The following is a 14,437-nucleotide window of genomic DNA, read 5'->3' on the forward strand; positions in this document are numbered from 1 at the left end:
AGTCTGACTGCAGTGCCACAGGCTTTGGGGTGTCCTTCAGACAAAGGTGAAAGGCAGGGTAGCTGCATGATGTGAAAAGATTTAAAAACTTCCTCCATCTTCACCCCACCCTCCTTTTTGCTTTTTCTCTTGTACCTGGTGGGTAGTTCCTTCCATCTTTACCTCCTTTTCTGGTCCCAAAGTTGGGGCACTGAACAGCAGCTCCCTTCCCCAGCATTGGTTTGGTGGAAGAGGAGGGAGCAAAGAGAAAAGGAGAGACAGAAGGAAGCAAAATAAAATAAAATATAAAAAAGGTGTGGCAGAAGGAAGAGAGGAGGCAGAGCTCCAGCCCACTCTCCTCAGGGCTAAGGTCTGCACTGAACCTGGCTCTGTTGAGATGAAGAGGAGTAAAAGCTCCCTAAAATGGTGTCAGTGGTGATTAAGGGTGTTTTATTTGGGAAGAGAGTTGGAAATCACTGCAAAGGCTTTGCTCAGCTCAGCAGAGGGACACTCTATAGGAGGGAGCACTTGAGAAAGCAGGTGACAGCTGTATTGTCACCCACGGTTACAGCCAGACCCTTCTTCAAGGTTAGGGCATCCTGGGGATGGGGACATCCCGAAGCCTTGCATGGGGTGGTGATGTGGGGCTGCATCTTCTCCCAGTAAGATGTGCTGGGACAGGGAGTGCTGGGGGTGGTTTTTCAGACTTGCAAAGGGTTAACAAAACAAAAAAACCCAAAATGCTAACAAACCACGACCAAAAGAGAAAAACCAGCAAGCAACCAAATCCCAAATCTCTTCTTTTTCTCTCTCCTTCTCTTTCTCTTCCCTTTTTTTTTTTTTTCCCTTTTTTTTTTTTTTTTTCTTTTTTTGTTTTTTTCCAGGTGTTGTTTATGGCCACAGGAGGGAGCTCAAATCCAGACATGGGAAGATTGGCTTGATTTCAGCTCCAGAGCCTCTTAAACTCTCACTTTTCCTCTAAGCTGGTCCCTGTTATGTCCAGGATCTGGCGCCTGCTTGACATTTACTTTGAGTTCCAGAGGACCAGAGACCTAGGATGAGGAGCATTGGATCTGCCCTGAACCTGCTTTTGGTATCACCCCTCTACTTTGTGTGGACCGTGGTCGCTCTGGACCTGGCCCAAAACCCCTGCACCACTTTGGTCCAAGGGAAATTCTTTGGGTATTTCTCCTCTTTTGCCGTCTTCCCGTTGAACTCCTCTCTCTGCTCTTGGATTATCCAGAACCCTGACCCTCGGAGGTACACCCTGTACATGAAGATCCTCAAACCTACAGGCGGATGTGACCACCAGCACATCCGTACCTACCAGTTTGACTCCTTCCTGGAATCCACCCGCACCTACCTGGGCATGGAGAGTTTTGATGATGTCCTGAAGCTCTGCGATGGCTCCACCCGTTTTGCCTTCCTCCAATCCAACAAACAATTCCTCCAGATGAAGCAAACTTCACCCCCAGGGGTGGAGACCTGGCCGGTGAGGTGGAAACCCATAAAGGCTCAGGAAAGGGACTTCTCAGTGGAATACCTGGTGGTGGGCAACAGGAACCCCAGCAAAGCTGCTTGCCAGATGCTCTGCAAGTGGTTGGATGCCTGCTTGGCCATCAGCAGCAGCTCCCATCCCTGTGGCATTATGCAGACCCCGTGTTCTTGCTCTGGAGGGGAGGTCCTTGACCAGGCCAGTGAGATCCTGGGACTCAACAGGAAGAAGGAAGATTGTTACAAAGATGGGATTTACTTGGAGAACTGCATGAGCAGCCCCAAGGACAGCAGTGGAGTGGATTTTCTGGGTGAGTGGAGAGAGGCGTTTGGGAGGGAGGGTTGGTTGGGGTCTGCTCTCCCAGGTCCCCCCTTATCACCTGTGGCTGAGGCTATAAATGATATGAAAAACTCATTTGCTAATTGATGGGCAGGTCTGGGAACTCCTGGTGGGTCTTTGTGACTGGAGCTGTAAAGTCACTTCCCCTAAATATACCGCATATTATTTCGTTCATACCCAGGGGCTTGTGCCTCACTCATTTTACTTGTTTTACCCTCTTGCCTGAGGGTAAATAGTTTGCCAACATAATTACAGATGTCCTAGAAAAAGGCAGGATCCAAGCTAGCTCCATTTAAATTCATGGGAAAAGACCTAATTCCTGGGCTTGCTTTGAGGGAGCCAAATAAGCAGGGATGCTCTGTTTGTTCCCAGCCTCATCTTCCTTCTGAAGGCTTCCAAAAAAGAAAAATCACCACCTTGCTTCTGTGGGGTGAATTGGTGGCTTTTCCAGGGCTCATCCCTGTATTTCAGCAGTGTTTCCGTGACGAATTTGTGTAGGATATGAACTGGGAAGTGACTGAGGAGGTGGGAGATGATGAAAAGGACTATAAATAAGGCTGAGATGTTCCTGAGGTCGTGGGAAGGAAACTCTCCTTGCAAAGACACAATGTGCTCTCCGTTGGTGCTGTGGTGAAGGAAAACAGGGTGGGGAGGTCCAAAAGTGAATCCTCTTTTTCAGAACCCATGTAAGCTCTTCTCTGATGGGTTTATTCTCAGCTTCTGCTGGCAGGTTATGTAAAGCAGGAGTGTGCTGATAAATAGGAATCTGGACAATGAGGAGGGAGGGGACTCCACCATTTGGTGAGGTTCAGGTTCATGCCTGACCCTCAGCCCAGGATCTCTTCTTCTTTAGGAACTGGATTGAAATGTCCTCTGCCACCAGAGGAAAAGTTGGCATTTGTCTGGGTCTGAACTTTGGAGCTCCTGCCTGGCTTTTTGCAGCTGGACTCACTTGAGGGGGAGAATTTCTCAAGGCATGGGAGGAGGAGGTTAAATCTGTTTGAAGTAGGAAGGAGGTTACAGGTCCAAGCCATGCAATGTGATTTTCTTGCAGCCCACAGTCAGGCCTTAGATGAGAGATTAGGATATGATCAGGTATTAATGCTTCCATCAGTGTATTTGGAGGGAAGATTTTGTTTCTCCCTGATCTGGGAATCAATACATGGAGCCATAAATCCTGTAAATTAATTCTTCAACCCTCCCTCCCTCCCTGGTGATGGGCACAAGGCAATATTCCTACTCCAGATTTTGGACCATTTCTTTGCAATGCCCTTTTTCTCCTGTGTCTGAGCAGCGTGCAAGGAGCACGGTGTTGGCTGCCTTTAGCTTTGTTTAGTCATGTGTCACTCCTTGAATTTGCTGATTGGATGATTTATGCATTCAGCCCCAGCACTGTGACCTTTTTTCACGGCAGCCAAAAAAGGTGAAATTTGAAATAAGATTTTCAGCAAATCCTGAAGCATTCAAGCTTAGTATTGGCTTTTGTAAAGATCTCTCCTCATCCAACTCGAGTGCTTGGAGGTTCCCAGAAAATAAATATGAAAGAGGCTCAAAGGTGGCTGAAACACAATCCTTTTTGGGTGTCAAATATTTGTAGAGAGTGCAGATAATTTTTTGCTGGCTGCTCACATCTGTTCCATATTGAAGAGACAGAATCATCATCTTCACTGGCTGGATGCCATCTACAGAGAAACAATGTGCCTGGGCTCTCCATGTGCTGCTCTGTCTGTCACTGTGTCTGGTGGGATTTTTCCAAAGGCTTGATCAGGAAGATGGAGGCAAGATTCAGTTTGGACAGGGAGCCAGAGATCCCTTCACAGCATTTTGGGGGTGGAATATTTTGATAAGCTTCCTGATTTCTGAGTATTAATGTTGGTTATTGTTGTCGTTGTCATCCTGATTGTATTTGTAGCTTTTTTTTTTTCCCTATACGCTTAATTTTATTTATATATGTGTACTTATTAATTTATTTATTTTTATTCTTTCCCCTCAATACTGCTTCTTGAATTATCTGCTGTTTCTGGGCCTGTCTTGGCACTTTTATCTTTACATTTGTTGCACTAATCTAGGCTGATGATTTTCAAGGCACATGAAAAATAGACAGGTGCCCAGTTATCATCCCAAAAATTGGACCTTGACTTTTCCTAATGTGCTTCTTCTACACTTGGGGTATTTCCAAAGGAAATGGATGGGTGTAAATCTACAGAGGCTACAATGAGAACCCTTTGGAAAGGTCCCCTCTCCATCCCTGGGCACTGGTATGCTGAAGGATGGAGAATTCATACTCCATGGCTGTGTGCTGGAGTAGATGGTGCATGAAGACATCCAAAACCAGGGTGAAAATAGATTTGTTAGGCTGCCCACTGGCTTTGGCAGCCAAAGAGCAGATCTGGGAGGTGACCTACTGATTCAGACCATGGATCTTTTGGTGATGGTTGAAAAGTGGTTGCACTGACCCTGTTGCTCCAGAGCTACTGGAGCATTCCAGAAACTTAACTTAAAGCCTGAATTCACTCCTGGTCAATGATTTATGCTTGCTGGAGGTATAGAGTGGATGTTTGTGGTCATTTAGGGAGGGACATCATAAAATAACTCTACCAAAGTGACCCTTCCTTGCCTGCATCATCTCTTCTTCATTTTCTGGAGGTAGGAGAGACCTAATTAGCTTCCTGGGCCTAATGAGACACCTCTGTACTCATTGTCCCACACAGATGTTACAGAGGTTACAGCAGATGATGGAGGGAAGAAGCTCCCTAGGTGCAGAGACAGCAGGAGATATTTTGGTGTCTTTGGTGTTGCACATGAACTTTGTCCTGGTGAACATCAAGACACACTTGGAAATGTGTTGGCAACAGGAGCCCAGCTCTCCCATCTTCCCTCCTTGTATCTACCTCCAACTATTATGCTGGGAAGGCTTGAACAGGGGATTTTTTTTTTTTCTCTAGAAGACAATTCCCCAAGGGAACTCTTTTTGACCAACATCAGATCTCTCTTGGCTGACTCAGGCAACATGGGAAGAGGACAGAGACCAGTTGTAGGTCCTGGTGTCTAGAGATGAACTCTTTTAGGAACATATTTTGGCAACCCTGGAATAGTGTACTGCACTGGTTTGGGGTAGGAGAGCAAGGGGTTGAAGATGGGAAAGCTTCCTGAAAGATGGGATGCTGGCACTTAATGGTCTGAAGATCCTGGTGAGGGCCCCCACCCCCCCCCCCCAATTATGAGCTGGCTTCACTGTCATCACAGCTGGAGCTTTCAAAGGGTTTCTGATGTGACACTGTAATGAGAGAAGGTTAAATGTATTCTTAAGTGCTGTGCTGAGTTAGGCTCTTAATGAATATCTAATTAGTCTTGTCTCCATGTATCATAGAATCATAGAACTGGCTGGGTTGGAAGGGACCTCAGAGATCATCAAGTCCAACCCTTGAACCACCGTTACGGTTGCTAGACCATGGCACTGAGTGCCACATCCAGTCTCTTTTTAAATATCTCCAGGGATGGAGAATCCACTACTTCCCTGGGCAGCCCATTCCAATGTCTGATCACCCTCTCCGTAAAGAAATTCTTTCTAATATCCAACCTAAACCTCCCCTGGCACAACTTGAGACCATGCCCTCTTGTCTTGCTGAGAGCTGCCTGGGAAAAGAGCCCAACCCCCCCTGGCTACAACCTCCTTTCAGGGAGTTGTAGAGAGTGATGAGGTCTCCCCTGAGCCTCCTCTTCTCCAGCCTGAACACCCCCAGCTCCCTCAGCCTCTCCTCATAGGATCTGTGCTGTAGTCCCTTCACCAGCCTGGTTGCCCTCCTTTGGACCTGCTCCAGGACCTCAATATCCTTCCTAAATCTGTAATCTGCTCCTGGAGGACATTGCAGGGCTGATACATTTTGGTGGCCCAAAGAGATAACCAGCGTGTTCTGATCCTTCAGATCCCCATCTTGGAGGGATCCAAGATGCTGACTGCAAAACAAGGATTAGTGCCCCTGAAATACATTATTTGCTTCTTGGCAACGTAGATAGTTTCAGCAAGGGTGGATGGATTTCTATGATGAAAGAGTCTGATTGGGTTTATGTCTCAGGCAGAGAATTTCTTAATTCATTCCAGCAAAGAACTAGAAACTGAGATTTAAGTGGAGCTTCTTAGTTCTCAAAATAACCAAACCAAACCAAACCAAAACCCCCAAAAAACACACCAAAAGACAAAAAAACAACAAACTGACCAACCAAAAAAAACAAACCGAAATACAACAAAAACAAGTAAAATCAAGAGACATCAAACCTGTATCAAGATACTGCACATCTGAAGTGCTGAGGATTTTCCTGCTTTTTCTATTGATTTTTTCCCTTGTTTTGCTGTCCCTGTCACTCTGACCAAATGCAGACCCTCCTTCCTCACCCATATTCATCACTTCCCTTTTTGTTGGTGGTCTTTCACCTTAAAGGTCTTTTAAATGTTTTTCTACCTCTGTCTGCTGGATTAAGGAGTCATGCAGCATCCTTCCTCTGCTGTTTGGTGAGGCATTTATAGACCCATGAACAAGTTACTTCTTAACCTCTGCTGCATTAAGCAGGCTGAACTCCATAAATCTCTCCCTGCAGGACACATCCTCCAAACCTAAGTTCTTGTTGAGAAGTTTTGCTTCATGCTTGGCCAGTTCTGCTGCCTGAAATTAGAGGTTTCCTCAGCAGGGCTGAGCTTCTGTTTGAGCTGGGGGTTGAGTAGCTGCTGAAGGGGTCTGTGGTGTGGAAAAGAAGATGGAAATGAAGGGACAAATGAATCAATTGCCATCCTTCCTCCTCTTGAATCTCCCCCAGGACACAATTAACTTGACAAGTAGTTTTCTATGTTTGTGGTGACCATGAATGCTCAGAAGCTCTCAAACTTCTTGATGTCTTCAGCTCCTTTTTTTTACAAGAGGCAAAGACTAAAGGAAACATTCCATGATTCTTACAACACAGCCTCTAATCCTCCAGAAGATTCCCCCAGGCCCAGACAACAGCTGAGCTTGCAGGGGAAGGTGTTTGCCTTTGTATTTGTGTTTGCTTCAGTTTGGAGTTTGCCAACCCAATGGCAAGAGGATTGGGATGGGGGCATTTTCCTTGCCTCTCTTTCCTCCTGACATGGATTTACTCAGAGTGCATAGGGGAGGTGTTCTGTTTTCCAGCTCTTGGCTTCTCCATCTGTGTTTGCCTCACCTGTCTAATCTGGGCATCTGGAGAGAAGAGTCAGGATCCAGTGAGGGTTCACCAGCAAAACATGGGAAAATGAATAAACAAAATGAAAAAAGAAAAAGATTTTGTGTTACCCCTCTAAAAACATTGGGGGTTTTACCTGACCTCTCCTCAGATTAAGTCTAAACCTCAAAATGAAGCTGTATGAGGTGGTATCCTGGTGGGGTTGTCCCTATTGCATTGAACTGGGATATTTTATGGATGAAGCAAATGTGAGGAAAGCCCTGAAAAAGGGTTTCTGCCTCAGTTTAAACACTTGGAAATCTGTGATCTATACACTGCTTTTCTCTGCAGTTACTAAAAACTTTACAATAAAAAGGAGAGGAGAGGAGAGGAGAGGAGAGGAGAGGAGAGGAGAGGAGAGGAGAGGAGAGGAGAGGAGAGGAGAGGAGAGGAGAGGAGAGGAGAGGAGAGGAGAGGAGAGGAGAGGAGAGGAGAGGAGAGGAGAGGAGAGGAATAAAATAATTTGGGTTGAAGAGACCATCATCTAGTCTAGTCACTGAGTCCAACCCCCCTGCATTAAGCAGGGACACCCTCAACCAGATCAGGTTGCTCAGAGCCTCCTCTAGCCTCATCTTGAACATTTCCAGGGATGAGGCCTCAACCACCTCCCTGGGCAACCTGTGCTATTTTTCCACTACCCTCATGGTAAAGAAGTTTTTCCTATCATCCAATCTAAAACTACTTTAATATAAAACCATTGCCCCTCATCCTATCACTCCAGGCCCTTGCAAACAGTCCCTCTCCATCCTTCCTGTATTCCCCCTTCAGATACTTGAAGGTCACTATTAGTTCTCCCTGGAACCTTCTATTTTCCAGGCTGAACAACCCCAGCTCCCTCAGCCTGGCTTCCTAGGAGAGGTTTTCCATCCCCCTGATCATTTTCTCAGCCCTCCTCTGGCCCTGCTCCATCAGCTCCATGTCCTTCCTGTGTTGAGGACTCCAGAGCTGGATGCAGGGCTCCAGGTGAGGTCTTACCAGAGCAAAGGAGCAGAACCATCTTTCTCCATCTGCTGGCCACACTTCATCACAAGAAGCCCAGGATGTAATTTGCCTTCTGGGCTACACCATACACTGCTTTCCAGATCCCAGGGAGACCCAATGAAGTGGCAGAGCAGAGATTTCCTGTGTCTGTGACGTTGTTTCAGCATTAAATTAACTCATGCATGAGTCTGAATGGAGATATCCAATTTGGGAGATGTGAGGTGGGTGGAAGGAGAAAGATGAGAAAAATGAAGTGTCCGGTTCCAGTGTGAATCCAGCAGCTTGGGGACATGATCACAGAGCAGAAAAATCAGCAGTTCCCCTTTGAATGGGCTTTTGTTGCAGCAGGGAGACTGAAAGTGGAGTTTACATCCAGTTGCTGAGGGAGTTTCACAGGCAACTTCTCCCTTTATTGCTGGGGGGAGGAATTTATGGATAACTTCATGAGTGGCAGCCTGGTGAAGTGTTCAGCTTTTCAGTTGTGCTTTCTAAATTTTTCTTTTTAAATAAATTTATCATTGTTTAACATCCTTTAAGGACCCACAGCAGCTGTCCCAAAAGGTTTTGTGTGGGAATACAGTTGTGAAATTTAGATGCAGAGAAACACAGATACAAAATCATCACATCCATGTTGTAGTTTTACAGCTATAATTGCTGAATATCAGGATGAGGATGCTGATGTCTCAGAAGGGAGGGTGCACAGAGAAACTCCTTGCCCTTTTGACCACCCATCCTGAATACTTGATGCATGGAAGTGATGGGAACAAGCTGAAAAAATTATAATATCATCTTTCCAAGGGCAACTGGATCCGTGGAGGTTTTCAGGTGCTTTATTTGCCTTTGAGGTGCCTGACCCCCATGGGTTTCCTTGGCACTGATCTCTCTGACCTGGGGCATCCTCTCTCTCATGGTGGATGTAGAGATGTAGCCCTGGGATTTCTTCCAAGGTTTCTTGGAGTTTTCCCTTTTTCAGTGCTTCTTTCTTCTATCAGATTCAGCTCCCAAAACCTCTGGGTGAAGTCAGGAATTAGCAGATATGGCACTTCACCCAGTGCCTCTAGAAATCTAGCAGACAACAGGTCCAGTAGAGGAGAAGGACTCTGGTCTTTGCCTGACAGGCTGAGATCCCTCATCCCCCACAGGTCTGAGAGTTTATCCATGAGTATTCTGAGATAGGAGTCCTTTAAACCACAGAAACCTCTTCCCATGTTGAGCAGAGAGGTAGATTTCTCACCTCTTGAAGAGCATCCCTGGAATCTCTGCAACTCATTTATTTTCTCATTCCCTCAATGAAATTTCACCACGTCTGTGGGTGCTGATTTTGTCTCCTGTGATCCACTCATCCTCCAAGACAATGTTGAAGCAAACTGGGGCAAAATAGGTTAGAAAACTGGGTTTGGATTCTCAGAAGGTACCCTTTAGTCTGTCTCTGTGACTTTGGACCCTGGGAAGGGTTCAGCAACTGTGTGTCCCTGAGGTCACTCTGCCAATGTCACTTCCAGTCATTAAATCTCTTTTAAATTTCTTCTTGCTTTCATTCTGTACAGCAATCTGATATCCCACATCTCAGCTTTCCCAGCAGGGTAAAACAAGCAGGCTAGGAAAGGACATCCTTTAGCACAACATCAGATCTGTTGAGTTTATATATATTTCTTTTTTGTTCCCTGGCTTTGGTTTTGATAGAGCAATAATTGCCACACACCTCATTAAGCTGAACACTCTCAATAGGTTTTGAGTGGTCCCTATAATTAAACAAGCATTGGCTTGGGATGTATCCAGTGTTTAGAAGCAGGAAGGAAAGGACCTGGTGGGTGGAAGCTGCATTTCCAACCTCCTGAAGATACTGAGGTGCCTTGGAAGGACATTTGCTTTTTATCATCATTTCATGGGGAGTTTGAAATGTTTTTTTTCCCTGTAATACATGGGGTTTGAGCTGCATGAATAGTGATGGGGAACAGGCACTGAGAGAGGCTGCTGTAGGTTCCTCTAAGGGTTGGCAGAGTTTGGGGGTGTGGAGACGATACTACAGCAGGTATGTGTATAGAAAAAGTCTTGGCAAGGTCCTAAAACACAGGGATGAAATTTCCATCAAATAGAAGAGAGTTTGATCCCTCCCTGTGTCATACAACAGAAGACAAATTTTTACTACAGGTCCCTGAGTTTGTCACCTCGCCTGGATGAAGATGGGGATGGGCTGGTCTCTGCCAGTCTGGATTTTGTCTTTTTTTTTTTTTTCTTGAATCTTCCCTGCTTGTTAGTTTTGGTGGGGGGGATTGGGTATCTTTGTGTTGAAGGTGCCCAAACCAGAGGGAGACAGTGTAATTCAGTGTAATTCAGTGTATGGTACTGAAAGCAAGAGAAAGAAGCTAAGAGTATGGATGCTTTTCCACTTGGTTTCACTCGTCCAGCTCCTGATCCTGAAGACTGAAGGCCCAAGGTGCAGGTCCTTGTTCCTCAGCTCTTGTCGAGACCCTAGGGCTGATGCAGAAGAAAATCTTCAGGATCTGCTGGAGGCTGAGATACGACAAGGAGTCTGATGGCTTCACCCAATCTCCCTGTGCCTCTTTTTCTCCCAGATTAAGCCCAGCCACATTAAAAGCATTATTTCATGATCCATGTGCCCTTTTATATGCTGTCCCATGTGCCTGCTGAAGAAAACCAAGGTCTGGTTTTCCTGCCTCCTTCCCATAGCTTGATCTTAATAATAATTTTCAACTCAACTTGCTGATGAGGCCACGACCAGAGTTCCATTTCTACTAATTCTGCAGTCAGAAATAGATGGGAGGAAGAAAATCATTGCAGGTACAATTTGGCCATCAGAAAGGTCCCTGCTGGCCCAGCCTACAGCCTAGATGGGGAAGGAAGCATCTCTGTTGTTCCACAAATAGATTCTTGGGTTTAAAGTCAGTGCCTTGGGAATTCAATCAGGCTAAAAGACCAGGATGCTGTGCATGTGTCATAACTCACAGCTAAAATAGTTCTGGCGTAGTCAGCTGCCAGGGGAGACACAGAGAAGTCCCCATGAGCAGCCCCAGACTGCGAGGATGGTGCCAGTTGTGCTCTCAATGCCTCTTAACCTGGTATTTGGACTAAAAAGAGTTGGTTAGTAATCTCTACAGAGCTGGTTTAAGGAGATGCACCTGGACCAGAATTCCAGTTGTGGACACGTGCTTGAAAAGATGTCACTGGCCATGACCAGCACCAAAGCACCCAGGCATATGCCCCAGGGCTGCTATTTCCAGCTGGGCTTGTTCAGCATTTATTTTCTGTCCTGCTTGCATGGAGACGTCAAAGAAACTGATGAAAATTAATTTCTGTCCACAGAACACTCTCTTCCTCCTCTCCCTTCTTCCTGCTTTGTTTAGTTTCTTGGTTTCTGTATTATTTTTTCATTTTAATGTTCTGAATGACAAAGTGTCCTGCTGTGCTGGACACATTTGGGTAAGCACTGGGCAGCACATATTTCAGCAAGCTCATATTTCAGCTGCTGAGATTGGGAGCAGCCCCATGAGGCTGTTGCTCAATGGGTAACCAGGTCCTCAAGCTGTGGATGCGGCAACCAAATTGTAAAGTTGCAGGAGTCAGGTCCAGCACCAACATCTCCCTGCCAGGGTGATTCAGCCTGGAGGTGTTTGTGATGGGTTCAGCAATGCAGCATCTAAACCTGGCCAACCCCTGTCAGGGTTTAACATTGGCCTAGCACTTAAACCAAATACCAGATGCTTTCCTCTATTAATCCTCCTTCCTTCCCTGATACAGAAAGGAGAGAGAATAAGGGAGAGAGACTGATGGGTTGGAAACTAAACTACACAGCTTTAATGAAACAGGAATGAGAAATAAGAAAAATGACTGAATCTATACAAATCTCCAGGAAAATGGATCCCAGGTTCCTCCCCCCTTTCCCCCAATAACTCTCCCATCCCCACCAAGGCTGCAGGGCAGCCCTGGGAAAGTCCAGGCTGGACTCCTGGGGTCAGCAGCAGTGGGGAGCTGGAGGCAGGAACACACAGATTCAGGCTGGCATGGATCAGGAGCACAGGCAGAGGAAGGGATGGAATCCTCCCAGGATGCCCAAGCAAACAGGGACAGGGGAAGAAGGGGAAGCAGGAAGGGCTTTGACCCTGGTGATCCCTCCAATTTCTCCTGAGGATGAAGTGGATGGGATGGAATCCTCTGTTTGGTCAATTCTGGCCCTTTCTCTTGTCTGTTCCTCCCCAAAGGAGGGCTGCAGGTGGGACCTCTTCCCTCCTTTTCTCCTTCCAGAGGGCCAAATGTTCCTCAGAGCTGAGCAGTGGCCTTGGTTCTGCACCCCATTCTCCAGCTGGAACTCTAAACATCGAGTGGGATCAGTCCCAGCAGCAGACACTGCCTGAGAAACTTGCTGTTCATTTCAGCAAGTGCAGCTCCTTCCAAGAGACTCAGCTGAAAGCAAAAGTCCAAGACAGAAAATAACCTTTATCCTGGCCCAAACCAGGACAACCACCTTCTTCATAAAAATATGATGCTCAGCCTTGTTTGCTTCCCCAAACTCTCCTCTCCAATGTCTAGAACTTAAATTCAGAAGGTACCCTCTTTACTTGGCTTGGAATTCATGTATTAGGGACAGCCAAGCCCAGTGAGTGGTGTGACCTGAGATAGGTGAAGTTTATAACAGAAAGAAAGACAGTGAGGAGCAGAGGACCTGCTCACAAGGACGGCTGACTGGCCAAGAGGAAATTTGCTGAAGAAGAAAAGATTCAAAGACCCAGACACTCCCCAGGTGACTATAGAGAGATATTTCAAGAGATTGTTTTTCATGCTTCTGTGCTTTTGGGCCATGGAGAAGCTCAGGAAGCCCTTTAGGGGACCACAGCTACTTACCCACATGGACCTACCACAGCTGAGGAACCATCAAGGGGAAGCACAGAGCTCAGGGGAGAGCCATGATGGATCCCAGCAGCTGTCAGGGAAGGGATGGCTTTTCTTGCTCTGCAGCTCTTGCATGCAATGTGCCACTCTCTGCAGTTCCTTCCCTCCTGCCAGCTCTGGTGTCCTTGGCCCACAGGGCAAGTGTCATGTGTTTAAACCTATTTTCATCCATGAAGATGGCAATTTTTGTGAGGGTTTGGCCTTGGCAAAAATTGGTCCCTTTTACTAGGTGCACATCAGAGGAATAGAGTAGGTAAAAGCTTTGCCAAGCCTTTAAAACAGAGTAGCCCTCTTTCTTCTCCACTCTCAAGCCTGAGGTGTTGGTCCTAAATGTGCCAGTAGGCAGGGCAAGGTGTAATGATGTCCTTTTCTCTCTTAATAATGGGGCTTTGTGAATAATGAAAAGGATGGAGCTTGATTTCCCTCCTATATTCCCCTACTCTAACAATCTCAAGCCCTCTCATTGATGCTCATCTGCAAATCCTTCATGACTTTCATCTTAGGATCAGAGAATCATAGAATGGGTTGGGCTGGAAAGGACCTTTCAAGATCATCCAACCCTCCTGCCATGGACAAGGAGACCTTTCACTAGACCTGGATGCTCCAAGCCCCATCCAACCTGGCCTTCAACACTTCCAAGCAGGATGCAGTCACAACTTCTCTGGGCAACCTGTGCCAGCATCTCACCACCCTCACAGGAAAGAATTCCTTCTTAAAATCTCATCTAAATCTCCTCTCTTTCAGTTTGAAACCTTTCCCCCTTGTCCTATCATTCCATGTGAAAAGTCCCTCCCCAGCTTTTCCTGCTTTTTCCTGTTTTTTCCCTATCAAGGGAAAGCACCTTGAAGGTGCTTCAAGGTCTCCTTCACTTCTTTAGGCTGAAGCACAGGAAGATGGGGTAAATGCTGCTTCTCACTCAAGAAAGGTTTCCCCATGAGACCTGCAGTACACAAACTCCCCACAGGAACAGGAGGCTGACTCATGCTTCCTTTTTTCCATGTTTCTTTCCAAATGCACCACAAGGCTGATCTGAGAAGTGATTGCCTCATGGTGCATTTCAGAAAAAGCTCTGCTTTTGTTTTTTTACTTTGGGGATCCTTTCCCTGAAAAGTACAACTGCTCTTAAACCCCCCAAGAGCCAAAGCAAGTTGATGGATTCCACAGTTTGGATTGACAATTTGGTGGGAAAGGACAACTTGCATGACTTGGTATTCACAGGGGAGAAAGAAAGGGCTGATTTTGAGACTGCAGTCATCCAAAGCTGTCCCCAAGCCCATATCTGATGGGACATGCTTCTACCTACCCAGTCATCCCACAGCAGAGCAGGGCAGGTCATGCAGAAGTCTTCTTCTGGTCTCTAAGAGGCTCCTGATCTTCTTGAATTCCAAGATGTGCTTGAGTTGGGTTGGGTTGTGTTGGGTTGGGTTGCGTTGGGTTGGGTTGACTCAGGGCATTCCTAGGTACCATCAGCTCTCACTTAAAGCTATTTTTCCACTGCCTGAT

General features: G+C 46.4%; 1 protein-coding gene across 1 annotated transcript in view; it reads left to right on the plus strand.

The window, feature by feature from the left end:
• The first annotated feature begins 1,036 nt into the window (after positions 1 to 1,036).
• ADGRB1 (adhesion G protein-coupled receptor B1) overlaps positions 1,037 to 14,437 on the plus strand; it is a 223,264-nt gene continuing 209,863 nt past the window's right edge. Inside the window, exon 1 of the mRNA XM_030445190.1 lies at positions 1,037 to 1,784. Within this exon, the coding sequence (XP_030301050.1) occupies positions 1,037 to 1,784 (748 nt within the window). The remainder of the gene's footprint in view (positions 1,785 to 14,437) is intronic.

This window comes from Calypte anna, chromosome 2 (assembly GCF_003957555.1).
Source record: "Calypte anna isolate BGI_N300 chromosome 2, bCalAnn1_v1.p, whole genome shotgun sequence".
In the NCBI taxonomy this organism is placed as follows: Eukaryota; Metazoa; Chordata; class Aves; order Apodiformes; family Trochilidae; genus Calypte; species Calypte anna.